The sequence below is a fragment of the Chroicocephalus ridibundus genome, chromosome 4 (genome assembly GCF_963924245.1).
Source record: "Chroicocephalus ridibundus chromosome 4, bChrRid1.1, whole genome shotgun sequence".
Lineage (NCBI taxonomy): Eukaryota > Metazoa > Chordata > Aves > Charadriiformes > Laridae > Chroicocephalus > Chroicocephalus ridibundus.
Window position 1 is genome coordinate 33,739,508 of NC_086287.1, and position 15,600 is coordinate 33,755,107.

Below are 15,600 nucleotides of genomic sequence, written 5' to 3' on the forward strand. Positions count from 1 at the left end.
TACTCATCTGAGGAAGAACGTTCACTAGGAACCTGAAGCTCATTCTAGTTGTGTTCAAGTGATAAGTGCACATTTGACAGTTGTAATCTATTCTTTGCTTGCAGACAACATGACAAGCAATAAAACCTTTATCTTCAGGGAAGAGGCATTAAAGTATCATTGCGCAAAAGGATTAAGACCAGTCTTTGAAAATCAAGGCTTCTTGTCTGTGTATTCAGCGTTGTACTCCTTTCCACTCTGGGGCAAAAGAAACTATTACAATAGAAAAATTTGCAGACTACCTTGCATGCCAGAGAGGGAGTTACAGATGCATATAGGCAGATCAATAGATAAATGCAAACTTAAGCTTGAACATGTATTAGCTGAATCAAAAATAGCATGTTTTCCTAAAATATGGGGAGATATATATTATACATATTTTTAAACCCAAGATAAGATTATGTCTTTCCTTTTCTTTTTTTTTAAGCTGCCAGCTAATAAAGATGCCTTCCGAAAGACATGGAACCCTAAGTATACGCTACGCAGTCATTTTGATGGAGTGCGGGCATTAGCTTTTCATCCTGTAGAGCCTGTGCTGGTTACAGCCTCTGAGGACCATACTCTGAAACTTTGGAATTTGCAGAAAACGGTTCCTGCCAAAAAGCAAGTATATGGGTTTTTATAGAACATCAATTGTGTTTTAAATGCCTTTGAAATTGATTAAACTCTTAAATGTTGTCAGAGTTTTTTCAGTAGATACCATGGAGTGTAATAACCCTTCCTTTCTCTTTCAGGAGTGCCTCTTTAGATGTAGAACCCATCTACACATTTAGGGCCCACATGTAAGTGTTTGACATAATTAATGCTTGATAAATTTATTGTCGTTATCACATGGGTTCGTAAGACACCTCAGTTTTAAAGCTGTAAATGTATTCTATTTTTACATTGTATAGACAAGGCCTGTCATACTTGGTACAAACAAGTAAATACTGAGTCCCTGTCATGAATTGCATAGTCCATGAAAAAATAATGACAAATGTGGTTAGTTGCAATGGAAAGGAGAAGATGATAATGAAATCACCTGAGTGATGCCCGTGTCTTGGACAGTGGATTTTATATATAATATGTGAAGAAGATAAATAAGGTAGAATTTATTAGTCTTGTCTATTATCTTCAGATACAGGTCTGAGAAATTAAAAGTACAGATGCAATCATCAGGAAAAAACAACCCCCAACCATTTCAATGTGTGAAAAATCAGGAGCTCAAGCAAGTGACTAGAGGGTTCTGGTTTGTTTTTTTTTTTAGGGGCTTGAACAAGAATAAGAGATAGAACTTCGTTGCCATGCCATATCTACTAATTTGGCCTATCCTGGCAACAAAATTTTATCTCTTATTGCAACGTCAACTCAGGATTCCTCTTTTCCCATCTTAAGTTTGCTGCTTTCTGTGCAGATGGTGGTTCATTATGCACCATAATAAATATTCTTATTTCTGATTGGGGTCCAGCCCAAAATCTTCGGAAAGCAGATTGCACAAACTAGTCTGAAACAAGAAAAGGTCTTCGTGGCAGACGGTGACAGTGAGCTAACATGAATTAAACAATGTTAGTAAAACATGCAAGTTGAGCTGACTTGTAAAAAACTCCTAGCGATTTTTCAGCTCGCATTAACTGCTTTATTACTGCCTGAGTTCCAGTTGATAAATTTGAATTCTGCTTCCTTCCAATAAGGCTAGACAAAAATGTGCAGTTCTTAGCTAGTCGCAGTAGTTTGAGTGCATTTTGCTTATATAAAGACCCGTTCTCCAAACCAGGTAGCAGGTAAGCTTCACAAAAGCTCTTTGATAAGCATTGAAGTGGATAATACTTCCTGTGCTGGCCTTGACCAAAAAAAAAAAAATTAGTAGTTTGTATTGGGGAATCTGCACATACTATTGTCACTGTCCTCCTTCCCGTAAGCCACTGGATAGAATAGTAGTGTCTTATTTTTGTGCTTATTAGCTAAAGTGTAAAATATGCTTCCTTAGGGCTGGGTGACTAATCTGTCCTTGTGTAAATACAAGTGCTCTTTTGAGTAATAGAGGGTCACTGACCAGTTGAATTTTCCTTCATATCTCTCTGTCTAAATTTTGGCTTTGGTTACTGAATGCCAACAGGGAAGGTTTGGGAGAGTTCGATCCCCACCCTCTGACTTCTCATAAGACTGGTACCAAAGTAATTTTACTATTTTTTCTCTCAGGCAGGCTTTGATCAAACGTTCCCTTTCAGGCCAGCTTCATTCTTCACTTTTCCAAATATGTAGGTGAATTCAACCAATAATCTTCCTTTTCACCATCTTCAAATATGTAATTCTAGTTTGCTCATCTGCATGTAAACAACTGGTAAATGCCTTATATCCTGGGTATGGCCTGTCAAATGAGCCAGGCATCTAATTTGGGGATATGGTTTTATAATACAGTTAAACCTGACTTACTAGAGTGTCTAAAGGAGTAGACGTCCTGCTTCCTGTGGGCTACAGCTTGTGCTTGTCTGGTATCACAGCAAATAGGTTGAAGAAGTTAAACCAGTAGAAGCCTAACTTTGGCCAAAAAGTACTCTTTCTAGGATCATTTTTCTGAAACAGTTTACTGGGGCATAGATTACTGTTGGTTCCTAAAATAGGATGAGAAGATAGTTTGGTGCAGAGAGGAGCTGCAACTACATCTTTCAGCACAGCTAGCTGTTAGATTGGCATAGATGCATTGTAAAAACTCACTGTTTGTAGGTGTAGTTACTGTAGCTTCTGAGAAATAAAGTGGTGTTCTTTGAATTGCTTGAATTTTGATAGTTTTAGCTAATCTGTTATGAATGTTTTAATACAAGTTGGTATCACTTGTTGAGATTTTTAAAAAGGTTTTAACAGAATTGGTTTTGTAGTTTGAATTTTTTAACTGCTTCATACAATCCAATTTTTTTTTTAAAGTAGATAGCCAAATTTTCACTTTTGTCCCGTAGGCTATATCAGTAAACTTCTTTTTCTCTGTCTCCCAATAGTGGACCTGTATTGTCATTGGCAATTAGTTCCAATGGAGAACAGTGTTTCAGTGGTGGTATTGATGCAACCATCCAGTGGTGGAACATGCCGAGCCCTAACGTGGATCCATATGATACCTATGGTAAGTACCTTTTAAAAGATAAACAGCTCATGACCATTGTCTTCAACATTCATTTTCTGATTGTTGTGAATATCTTTTCTAGAGCTTTTGTGAAATATAACTGCCATTTATCAACTAAATTGTGTGTGATAAATATTAATTATTTATTCTCACTTGCTTTGGTGACATACTTTGTATAGAACTGTAATAAGAAGACTGGCAATTTCAGAGGTTTAAGCAGTAAAGAAAAAGTTAATCGTAACTGTTATTTTTTTAAGAAGCACGATTACTACTTTGAACAAAAATTCCAAATTTTTGAATGATTATTTATTTCTTCTGATAGGAAATTCTTAGAAAACGAAGATAAGTGTACTCAAATCCTATGTCCCATGTTTCTGATTTGTATCTCAGTTCCCATAACCAATGTCTCTACAATTAAAGAGCTGATAACTGCTTGGAAAACTGCGCATTGCTCTCCTGACATTGATTATGATCAGCTTTTTGTGTTTATTGTAATTCTAAGAGTGCAGTTCCATGGTTGACTGAAGCTTGAATGGAACAGTCAAGATTTCTTCCTCTGTCCCTTGTGTCAGTGTCACGAGTGAGCTAATGCGACAGGCTGCCATAATCTGTGGCAGTGAGATAATGAGGGATGGGAAGCAGTGTTGTCTTGCACCAATTTAGGAAGACTGCTACACCCTGTCCCTTAAAACCAATATATAGATCAAATTGTGCCTCTCTGCTAAAAATTTATGCAACATAGTCTAATTACTAAAAATGGTCTGATTTGTTCATGCGGGTAGGATTGTTGGTATAATTTTCATGGGCTTCAGACAGAACTATCTCTACTCAAGTGACAAAGTTATTTTTAAAAGAGAGCACTCGAATGGGATGTTTTTCATCCCTAAAGCTTGTTAGCAGGGTTTTGGGTTGCAAGACCAGCTTGTTTTTAATTTCCTGCAAAACTAAATTTTAGTGATTTATCTGGCTTTATTCCTTTCCATTTATCTCTCTTCTCTTGCTTCTCAAAGCCTGGTAGAGAATAGATTAAAAACCCCTCTGTAAAAGACAACAATAAAGTATCAGGGAGAATAAAATAGGAATGTGTGTCCCCATTCCACAATAGAAATAATCTTGTTTTAATTATTAGAGTGCTTTAAAGTTTTAGGGCATGCCCCTGTGTCAGCGGAGTACGGTGAGTAAAAACAGGATTAGGTGTCAGTGTTTAAGTGGAAAGTGGATTCTCTTAGGCTTTTTTACACCTTGTACAGAGGAAGGGCTGTGACCAAGCATCTTTAAGATGGTGAATTTGAAGGGAAGAAGCAGGTGCCTCAAAGAGGAGGTGGTAATAAGTGTGTCTCATTCTGGAAAAAGGGACATAATTGTTTGTGCAGTTTTTTGATTGATTTGATGGGGTTTTTTGATTGTTATTCTTTTTCTGCTTTTTGCTTTGTTTTTGAGAAATCTGGCAGTGGTTGTGCAAAATGATCTGTGTAATATTGTAGCTATTGCTTAAACAGGAAGGGCTGGGGGGGTTATATGGCCGTTTTATGTGGAATTTAATTTGTATTAAGTACAAGAAATACTTATTTAATGTTTCTTTACTAAAAAGGTTTCATTTCTGAACTTTTGTTTTTTCCAGAGCCAAACGTTCTAGCTGGCACATTAATTGCTCACACAGATGCAGTCTGGGGTCTTGCTTACAGCGGTATAAAGAATCACTTACTGTCTTGTTCAGCAGATGGCACTATTAGATTATGGAACCCACCAGAAAAAATGCCCTGTATTTGCACTTACAATGGAGAGAAAGGTAAGTTTTTCCAGTGGTTCTGAAAATCTGTTATGAGTCAACTGATGATGCGTCCAGGTTCATTAATCTCCATTTAGGTATCAGGACTAAAGGGAAAAGATCTTTTAATAAAGTAAGCCTGGTGCTGTAACATTACTCTACAGAAAGAAGCGAGTTTCTCCTTTAACGTATGAGTATAAAACAAACTAAATGTTTAAACTGTCAAGAATTTTAAAAGTGTTTCATTCTTTGTAAAGATATTTTTCTCTCTTTCTAGAGCACGGAATACCTACATCAGTTGACTTCATAGGTTGTGACCCTGCTCATATGGTGGCATCTTTTAACACTGGCAGCACAGTCATCTATGATTTAGAAACATCCCAGTCAGTGGTAATGCTTTCATCACAAACAGAATCTGGTAAGTAAAGCTCTTTTGTATTAAACATCCATCTTGGGTGAGGTACCTTTATCCAAGTTTTATTATATGGTGAAGTAAATGAAAAAGTTCTGTTCCTCTCCTGCATCGTGCAGTTTGAAAGCTGGTCAGACGCTTAAAGATGCGTGGAACAGACGTGATGGAAAAGATTGTGGATTAGCAGGATTTGAAAGTGATTAGAGATAGCGAAAGCAACAGTTTTTGTTCTCTAAGATAAGGTTTCTCAAGATTCAGTTGTTTGAATTGCATATTAAAACACAGTTTTCATTATATAGCCTTGACGTGGAGGATATCAAAGTAAGTGATTTAAGCAGAATATTAGCTCAGTGTAGAATTCTGCACAGGTTGTGATTAAACGCTCCTGTGGAACTTTTAATCTTAGAAATTCTGTTGCTACAAATAAGGTGCTACAAAAATGTAACTCTTTAAGAATTGTATATATCCGATGAAACTCTATATAGAGGAGCCTTCTTTTCTTGAACCTATGAAAGCGTTCCATAAGGAGAACCTCCAGTGTCTGGTCATTCCTTTCTATGAAATGAGATCTAAAAAAATAATGCAAGGGGAGAATTTGCTTCTGCCCTCCAAGTAGTCTAGTTGACTTAGTGATTATACTTACAGTATTAAGTAGTTTATAATGAAGACTTCAGCACAGGTTACAAAACCATGTAAGAGCTATATTCTAGGTAGCTTGTGGAAAAACTGGCATTGACAATGAGAAAGAGCATCACTAATTGGAGAAGTACCTTTCCTAGTTTGAAGAGAGAACTTAAATGGAATCAACAAAAATTAAGCACAGAAATGAAAGGAGCAAGCCTTTAAAACACTGGCATGTCAAAAAAAGAAAGCGTTTTTCATGGAGTATTCTAAAAGCTTCTAAAGAGATTATAAACCAACTCATTGTTTCTTTAAGTTGAAATAAGACATGAATACATCTGTCAGAATCTAAAAGGTTAGACTGAATTCAGTTATTTGGATTTTATCTTTTTTTTTTTTCTTCCCCAAGCTATATCTTTTTTGATATGGACGTATAAGACGTGTGTGATAAACATATATTATAGATGCCACAGTTAGTTTCTACTTGGCTAGTGCTGCCCTGCAGTACTTGCTTGGTTCTTTGATAGCTTTCTCAAGAATCTTTCATGTGTGTAAACCACTTGTACAGCTTTAACCTTACAGTAATTGGCTAGAGTCCACCTGGCTTAGTCCCACCCTGTAAAGCAAGAAGCTATTACTTATGAGTTTAATTTGAGGCTCTTCCTGAAATGTTATTAATGTTACTTATATAATTATAGATGATATAGTGTAATGCTAAAATATTTTCATTTTAACTGTAACCCTTTCTTTTAGGCAAGTGAATATTTTTATTTTGTTTTCAGGTGTACAATCAAATAATCATATTAACAAAGTAGTAAGTCATCCTACACTTCCTGTAACTATTACAGCACATGAAGATAGACACATCAAATTTTTTGACAACAAAACGGGTAAGGATAAAGAGAACCTAATTTGTATGTGTGAGTTTGTTTAAAGTAAATCTGGATGGACATAGGAAGAATCCATTTATAGAAAACTTATTGGTGATGCAGTTTTACACAAAAGAGAACTTTTGTTATTTGTGGTATTAAACCTCTTCAGTACCTTTTCTATGAAATAGTATTATCTGTTGCAATTGAGACATCAGCAGTCAGAAAATAACTGTCAAAACAGGCACAGAGAGTTGTGAAGGACAAGAAGGTCCTCTTAAGTTAGTGCTTTGCTAATTTATAGAATAAGTCTGCCATTGTTCATCATTTCCTGCCATTGTTCATCCTGTGTTCATCATTTCAATGCTTTTAATTCTAAGCATATATCAGTTACATTTTTCAACTCTCAGTAGTAAAGAAGGTTGCTTAGTACCTATTAAGGCAAGAAATAACCCTAGAATCACTGTAGCGATGGAACCCTGTGTTATATTTAAGTTGCTGATTAAGTTTATGAAACAGAAAAGAGGGGGAAAGAAGGGAAAATAGGGGAAAACTGCACAGTCTGTCATGACACAAAGGTTGGAATAATTGTAAGAATGAACACAAACTTCCTGTTTGTCAAACCATGCGTCACTTCCTGCACATTATCCTACCAAAGTTGGAAGAAAAAACCCGTCAGCACAAGCTGATTTTAAGTGTAGATGCAGACTCCCTGTTTTAAGTGTGTTTGGTTTGGGTCAAGTCAGGGATGGTGTTCTTCACTTTTTTTTATTATTATTTTTTCATATTTAAAGGCAAAAAGCTAGACATTTTTTCCCCTTCTCACCTGCCATGAATGTATGTTTTTGAACTGTGTCATTAAACGTGTTGCAATGATTGTCCTGAAATTAAAATTTGTTACTTTAAAGAAACAAAGATGTAGAATAAGGAGAAAAATCTTGCATGAACAAATAATTGGGTCAAAGATAGGAAACAGAATGTAGAAGTAAACAGTCATTTTGTGAAACAAAAAATTAACCAGGTCCTGGAGGGATCAGTAATAGTTCAGCGTCTGGGCAGGGGACAGTATGTTGGCAGTTTACTGACATGCATTAATTCAGGGTATTAAAGATGAAGGCTGATGAGGAAAAACTGAAGGTCTTGATAGACTTAAGAGCAGGCAAATTAAATTCCAAGTGGATAAATATGAAATCATGCATGTAAGGTAAAACAAACTTTATAATATAAACTAATAATCACTGGGATGACTGTTCTTACTTAAGGTAAAACCTCAGAGTTAGAAGAAGAGGTTGGATGAAAATGTCAGTTTGTTGCTTAGCAGTCAGAACAGCAAAATGAATCTTGAGAGGAGGGAAAGGAAAAAACCACAAGAAGAATCATTGTTAATACCTTTGTATGAATTCTTGGTGTATCCACATGTGTAGTTGGTGTTACTCCAGTCTCCCTCATCTCAAAAGAGATATAGCCAAATTAAAATGGTTCAGAGGATGGTTAAAAGATGATCAGAGATCTTCAGTAGCTGTTAGCTTCTTGAGGAAGAATCTTAGAAACTAAATAAGCTGAGATTCTTCAGGAAGACAGACAACTGGGCAAAGATGATATATTTTCTTCATGTTGGTCGTGGTCTTATAGGGATTTATTTGCTTTTTTTTTTCCAATATGTGAACTAAGGTTCAATTGAATAACCCCCAACAGGTAACAGGTTCAAAACAGAAAGAGGTGGTTGTTCTTATGTGCAGTTAAACGTTTTGGAACTCCTTCCAAAAAGCATCATGAGATGCTAAAAAATGTTATGTGTCCAGGAATGGAGGTCACTGAAAAAAAAATGCATTAAGAGTAGTTGAATGCAGAGATAACACCTCTGGTTTGTGACATAACTGAGCAGTTAATTATTAGAAGACGGAGAGTATTCTGGGCAAGTATGGCTTATAGTCGCCTTGTTTTTATTTTCTTCCCTGGTTTATCACCAATAGCCTCCCTCCTAGCAATGACAGAGTTAGATGGACCTTTGGTATGACTCAGTAAGTCTCTTTTTACAAAGCTTCGCCCACATTTTGGCCCACTGGGGGCAGGTATTAGGGCATTTAATGTACTAAAAATTTATGTTCTCACCCAGTCATTTTAGGACTGGTCTTCATTGTTATTGCTACCAGTAAAGATGCCAGATGGACAAAAAGAGTGCTTATAATGGGAATGCCTTTTTCAGAGTTGAGTGTCATTTACACATATGCTTATACAAGAGTCTGCAGTTGTCACTTCATAATAGAATTGTATCACTCAGATATTATTGGAATCTAAATCAGTGTGTTATTCTATATTGAATTTAATGAGAATGTTATTTTTAAAAGAAACAATACATCACAGGAAATTCACTGTTTATTTTGCTTTTAGGTAAAATGATCCATTCTATGGTTGCTCACTTGGATGCTGTCACAAGTCTAGCTGTAGATCCTAATGGAATCTATTTAATGTCTGGAAGTAAGCTTTTTTTCATATTCTGCATGCTCTGTAAAGTTTGTATTTATGATGCACTTCAGTGTCTGACAAGTCTAACTTTTGTCTTTTGTTTTTTCTTTGTTTTCTAAACAGGCCATGATTGTTCCATTAGGTTATGGAATTTGGACAGCAAGACATGTGTGCAAGAAATAACAGCTCATAGGAAAAAGCTGGATGAATCAATTTATGATGTAGCATTTCATCCGTCAAAAGCATATATTGCCAGTGCAGGAGCTGATGCCCTTGCCAAAGTATTTGTGTGACATAGCAGAACAAACCTGCGTCATAACAGCAGGTCTGTTTGGACAAAAAAGAGGGAATGCATCACTGCCATCAATGATAAGGTTACCAATAAGACACTACATCTGATCTGCCTGGGTGGAGGCTCTTATGTGGTATAAGTTGGCGAAAAGTCACCATATCTTGAACAATGTCAGGCTCATTCATTTAACTGTAATTACTGTATTTGGGGGGGGTGGGGAGAAATACAAAAAAAAAGAAAACCAGTATTTGTAGCCTTGACTGGATATGAACTGAGCGTATGTCTGTTCTTTAGGTGTCTTTAAGCAAACGTGGAGTCTGATCTTACAAAAGACTTTTATTTTGGACTCTGTGTGCTGCCTTAGGGTTAGGAATGTGGTGCTCTTGTGGAGGGAAGTGAGCTCCAAGAGTAGCTTTCTTTTCATCTCTTAGTAATCTTCTGTTTATCAGTTGAATGCCACAGATTCCCCTTTTAAACTTTTATTTTGCTTTAAAGAAAAGGAAATTTAACTTAAAATATTTTAGCATTAGTTGCACAAAATGTTTGGATAAAATTCTAGTTTTTATAAGTCTTTTTATATATTTAGCCTGTCACAACAGTGCTCAAGATTGTATTGATAATGTTTTTCTGCATTATAGAACCCTAAAACACAGAGATCTCACTGACCCGCTGCCGTGTAACCACACTCTTCCCTTCTTTTGCCTAATACAGCTCAGCTAAGTCCTTGCATAAGGATGCTAATTCATCATCATCGCATAACTGTCTTCATAAATAAAGGACTGTAAAATGTGTTCAAATGAAACACAGAGGGGTTAACACCCCCGAATGAACTCTTTAAAAAAAAAAAAATTAATCTTGGCATCCTATCACTATGTGATATTTTGTACATCTTACTGTATTTACGAGTTTATTTATCAAGGATTACCCATCTTGCTAATGGCCTATTGTTATTTATTTCACTTTTTGTTGGTCTTTATATCCTTTTATGTAGTGTGTTAAAGGGCCCTGTATATCTGTTACGGCACTCTTTGAACAGTCTAAAATAGATGAGAAAATGGGATGTTTGATAATTCTAAAGTCGCAAACCAAGAATTTTTTTCCTCTGGTTAAGTACCTGGAGTGGAGTTGATTCCAAAAAACAATTTGTTTCAGAACTTTTGGAGTGAAAAATATTTTTATTTGCGTTTCAAATAGAATACAAAAGTAGTTGATTCAAGATTCATAAATCTGCTGTGTTTTGACTAGTTACTCCCTGCTTTTATTTTATTTTCAGATGTGCTTCAGTTTATGGTGTAACTAAAGATTTTGTTTGTGTAATGCATGATTAATACAATAAAGTATTTTTTCTAGTCTTCCACAAAACTTTTCTGATCAGTTTGCGAGTTTTGATGAGTTTTGTAAGGTTTCTGTTTTACAAACAATGAATCAGCAAATTTTTAAGATTGTATCACATAGCAAAAGTACAGCTGTTGAAAAATACTGTATATAAAATGCATATAATAAATATTAAATGGTGTACCTGTATGTTACTGTTGGCTACATTATTTTGTGTTGCAGAGTTTGACAGTGTCATTCTACAAATTACTAAATTAGGTCTAAATTTTAGCAAAATGACCATTTGTTTATTATGCTTATGAGCTGCTTTGCTTTTGGAAAATTGTAATAGTTGTCTGGATGTCAACCGACTGTTCAGTTTCAAGCAGGAGTACCCACATATAAGAACATGTTTCCACAATATTTTTGAAAATTTTTACAAGAACAAATTGGAAATTGCTAATGTATTCTTAGAGCCTTTATAAGGCGATAATCACACTGGTTTTTTGCTATCTCTGTATATGAAGTGGTTCTCGAGTGATTTAGGAGCCAGAAAGAGAGTCTGTTTTTATTTCAAATTGCCTCTGAATCATTGTGTTGAATTTAAAAAAAAAAAAAAAAATTAATTTCTAAATGCTTAAAATCTGCTTATAGGTCAAATTTTACCTAGTAACCTTTGTCCATTTTTTTACAAGTCCTCCAATAAAGAACAATGGGCAACTGGGCAGCCTTTTTGCAAAAGGCTAAGCTGCAGGTCAACATTTAATTACACTGTGAGGAGTCACTTTCCTGAAAGTGTATCAGCAGAAGCAGAATACCACAATATGAATCTTAGGTTTTTCATGTAAAAATAGTGTGTTTGGGTATATAAATTACCTTAAGCTGGAACATGTTCCTATAAGTGGTTGTAACTGTATTGTTCCATGTAAGCTTGCAGTTTTGCAGTGAGAATGTATCTCATGCCATCTCATGTCAAGCGAATTAGATTTTTAAAAAAAAAAAAAAAAGGAAAGGAAAAAAAGGTGCTTATGGTAGGCAGAATAGTGCAGTTATATTCTGAAATTAATTTTGTTTTATTAATAATGTTACGTTGTTTGAAATGTTGAAGTAAGTTATAATTGTATAGAAATTGGAGAATTTTGTCCTTTATCATGAAGATTAAGGTGAGGCCTTTCAGTAACTGCTTGTAGGACACTAAGACTTTACTTTTGAAAGTAACATTCAGCTGATTTGCACTTTTTGTTCCTTCCAGTCTAAAGCATTCAACTAATCAACAGACAAGAGAGTATTTGAATTTTATTGGAAGTAATTTCATAATCGCCTTTTCTGAAGCCAAACATTGTTTCTGGCAGCTCTTCCAGACTGCTGCATTTTAATGCTTAAATGAAATGTGATTGTTTAATAAACATTGCCATGCATAACATTTACTTTTTTTTTTTGAACTGTATTAAAATTGAAACGGTAAAACCAAAAATACTTGCTTATTTTCCTTAATTGAAATCTTAAGGGTCATCTTAGTTCACTGATGCATAGTGGATCAAATGCTGTAGTGAGGCTTCATTTATTGACTATTGACAATAATCTGTAATACAGTCTTAGTTTGTTTATTGTGGGGTATAGCATGCTAAAACTTCTATTTGTTTTTTGTTTTTTAGAACAGAAGAGCTGTAGTACTGGTGATGGGGAAGGAATGATAGTGCTGAAATAAATGTTTTCATTTAGCAAAACCACCTCAACTTATGAAAGTACTGATTTACTTCTCTTTTGTAAGTAAGACCCAAAGGAATTGCACTCAGAACCGGAATGGAAAGATGTAAATGTGTTTAATAATACATTTAGCATTCACGATATGATTGATGTAACAGACTTACTCCCCTTCTTAGTTTTACTGTAGTAACTGTTTTAAGCGTTTAGTAATTGTTTTAAGCAGATGAGTGGTGACTGTAGTCTAGCATCTTATCTACGTAAATATCAACTCCATCTGAAAAAGGGTGTAACAAGCCCTGATCAAGAACCTTCCCTAATTTAGAAATGCCGTATTTGCCAGGAGATAACTGGTACATTTTCCTAGTGGAAAAACTCTGTGGGCTTGAGGATATGTTATTGGAGGTTGTGCATTTCTCCTATTCTGTATTAATTGATTTATTTTAAAACTGATAGCAGTCTCTGTGGCATACTCTTACGTGCTTCTCCAGCACTTCCCATGTCAAATCAGTGGAAAGCTTCTTGGTAACACAGTGCTGGTCAGTAGCCAGAGGTTTCCCCTGGATTGCCTTACCTGAAGTTTTTCTTTGTTACTTAGAAATACCATTGCATCTTAATGACAGTGAATGTTTTAAAATGCTTTTCAATACCACTTCTTTACTAGGGTAGTTGTTAGCAAAACTGGAGGTGTATTTTAGCTTCCTAAATTAGTGCTTTGACTCTTTTTCCTTGGATAACCCAGGTGACTGATTCTGCCAGTCTTAATAAATGTAGTTTTCTGTTAAGATGATTTAGCTAACAGTTGCTGTGCAGAAGAAATTCTTAGAGGCTGGAAATATTTTCCCCAGTCTGAGTGATCTAATACCTGACAGTTTCCAGGGTGCATATGCATTACATTCTGTCAGAAACTTTGGGGTTTTGGCAGCTATTTGGGCATACAGAAGCAACTGATCGTGGTCACTTTCTCTTAATTGTGTATGTTTGTCAAGTCTCTGTTCAGATTTGAGCAAATCAGACCATTGGGGAGTAAAGCCCTTGTTGATGTATTCGCTACCAGCATGCTGAGCCAGACGGTTCTGTTTTCTTTCTGAACTGGTTCCTAGTCCTCACCAGAATTAGTAGTTCAACAGGACAAAGTTGCGTACCTCACTTTGTTTAGAATATTTAGATGGGAGAAAACTGTTGTCTCCCCATCTTCCTTTTCTGAGCAAGTAGTATAGTATTAAAATACCCAAGAGTTAAGTGTCAAAGAATTCCAGAAATTCCATAACTGTGAATTTGGTTTTTACTTAAAAAGACTATTTTCATGGTATAGTCTGCTTGATTTGAAACTTAACAAAAATTTAAAAGTAGTGCTAAGTTAGCAAGTCATTCTTGATTTTCCATCTAGTTCAAGTTATTTTCCTAAACCTTGACAGTCTTTTGACTTGTTGTCTCTAACTTGCGTTCTTTGGCAGAGAATTGTTTATCATATTTGTAATCTGATCACATACACCAGGGCAAAAAAATAGTCCTTATCCCTTTGCTTACATTCTGCCATACTCTGATTGCTCTTAAGTAGTAAAGGCCGTATCTGACCTCAGCGAAGGTTGGAAAAGTTTAGTTAGCATTTGCTACCAAAAACAGCTATGCAGGATTCTCATGCCAGTGTCTTAAGGAGCTGGTCCAGTGTGAAGTTCAGCTGTGGGTTCTGTTATACCCTGAGACTGAGGGTATATTCAAACTGGCAGTGCCTGGCGCCTGGGAGAGTGCCCTCAGCATGAGGTTTGGCTTCTTGGCAGCCAGGGAAAGGATGCTACTGGCTTCTTTTGGCCCCAGCAGTGTTGTTTCCCTTCGTTATCCTGGGATGGCTAGAGTTCAGCTGACCCTGTTGGCGTTTGCAGACTGCTTTCGTGGTGGGACATAAAATAGTAAGGACACAGCATTCATTTGTCTGTAGACACAGATGAACGTGAATAAATTTTAGAGTAGTAAAGCAATAAATACCCTTCAGGTAATGAAAGTGCCTTAAGATCAAGGATACTTCACTAACCAAACTTGATTGCTTGAAAGGAAAGGAAATTTTGATCCTAATGAGATTAAATTTAAGTGGGCAGTGTGCTTCAAAACAGAGATTAAGCCCTTGGATTTTATCATAGACTGCAAATTTTCAGGACCTGTTCTTCCTTCAGCTGACGCCAGAGGCAAAATTGCTGCTGAAGCCAAAGCGGGCAAAAGAACGTGTGCTCCAGTTGATAGATGTGTATAACCGGAACATTACTCATACTTGAATTACAAACTGTTCAGTGGAAGTTTCCATATATTTGGTGTCTGTATTTGGACGACGGTTGATCACAAGCTATTCAAACACATTCTGCTTCAGCTTCTCAAGAAAACCCTTTATGTTTACTGTCTCAGGACCAAACCAAAGCAGTCAATAAGATTTTTTTTTTTTTGATTGATTTGATTAGGCTGGGGTTCTAAGCCTCCAGTTTCCAGGCAGTTTGTTAAAGACACAAGTTGATCTTCTTTGACAGTGTGCTCAGGCCTTGCGTGCAACAGAGACATTTTCTGATTTTTGTGGCTTTGATGCTTTTTGGAGCTGACTTACCCTTCAGCCTCGTGAAATGAAGGAAAGTGCCGAGAAAACTAGAATCTCTGCATTTAAAAGCAGTGACTTTGGTGGAGTTTTGTGGTGATATTGAGAGTTGCCCTATTAGAAATGCGTCTTAAAATCAGGGCATAAAAAGTTGTCACCGCTTTTCTTCTTCGGAACAGGGGAAAAGAAAATACAATACTTGTATGGTGCCATACTTCGCAGAAGATCTATGTGACAACATTAATATGAATTGCAAATAGAAGTAATGAGAGGAACAGCTGTTGATGACACTATTCTACTTCATATGTGCCAAACCCCTCCTGTTCTTCCTCCTCTCTTGCTGCCTCAAAATTACTTCTTAAGTTGCAGAGACATACAGACGGTGGCTTTTGATGCAGATGTGTCTTGGCTGCTTATTACATAGCTCTTCTTTATGGGCATCG

General features: G+C 36.1%; 1 protein-coding gene across 4 annotated transcripts in view; it reads left to right on the plus strand.

The window, feature by feature from the left end:
- STRN3 (striatin 3) overlaps positions 1-12,545 on the plus strand; it is a 69,036-nt gene extending 56,491 nt beyond the window's left edge. For 2 of the 4 annotated variants that reach the window (XM_063331619.1, XM_063331620.1), the window contains 8 exons: positions 467-642; positions 774-821; positions 3,012-3,133; positions 4,755-4,922; positions 5,179-5,319; positions 6,717-6,824; positions 9,195-9,281; positions 9,393-12,545. In XM_063331619.1, the coding sequence (XP_063187689.1) occupies positions 467-642; positions 774-821; positions 3,012-3,133; positions 4,755-4,922; positions 5,179-5,319; positions 6,717-6,824; positions 9,195-9,281; positions 9,393-9,562 (1,020 nt within the window). In that variant the 3' untranslated portion in view covers positions 9,563-12,545. The remainder of the gene's footprint in view (positions 1-466; positions 643-773; positions 822-3,011; positions 3,134-4,754; positions 4,923-5,178; positions 5,320-6,716; positions 6,825-9,194; positions 9,282-9,392) is intronic. The other 2 variants (XM_063331622.1, XM_063331623.1) reach the window with 2 other exon arrangements.
- The last annotated feature ends 3,055 nt before the right edge of the window (positions 12,546-15,600 follow it).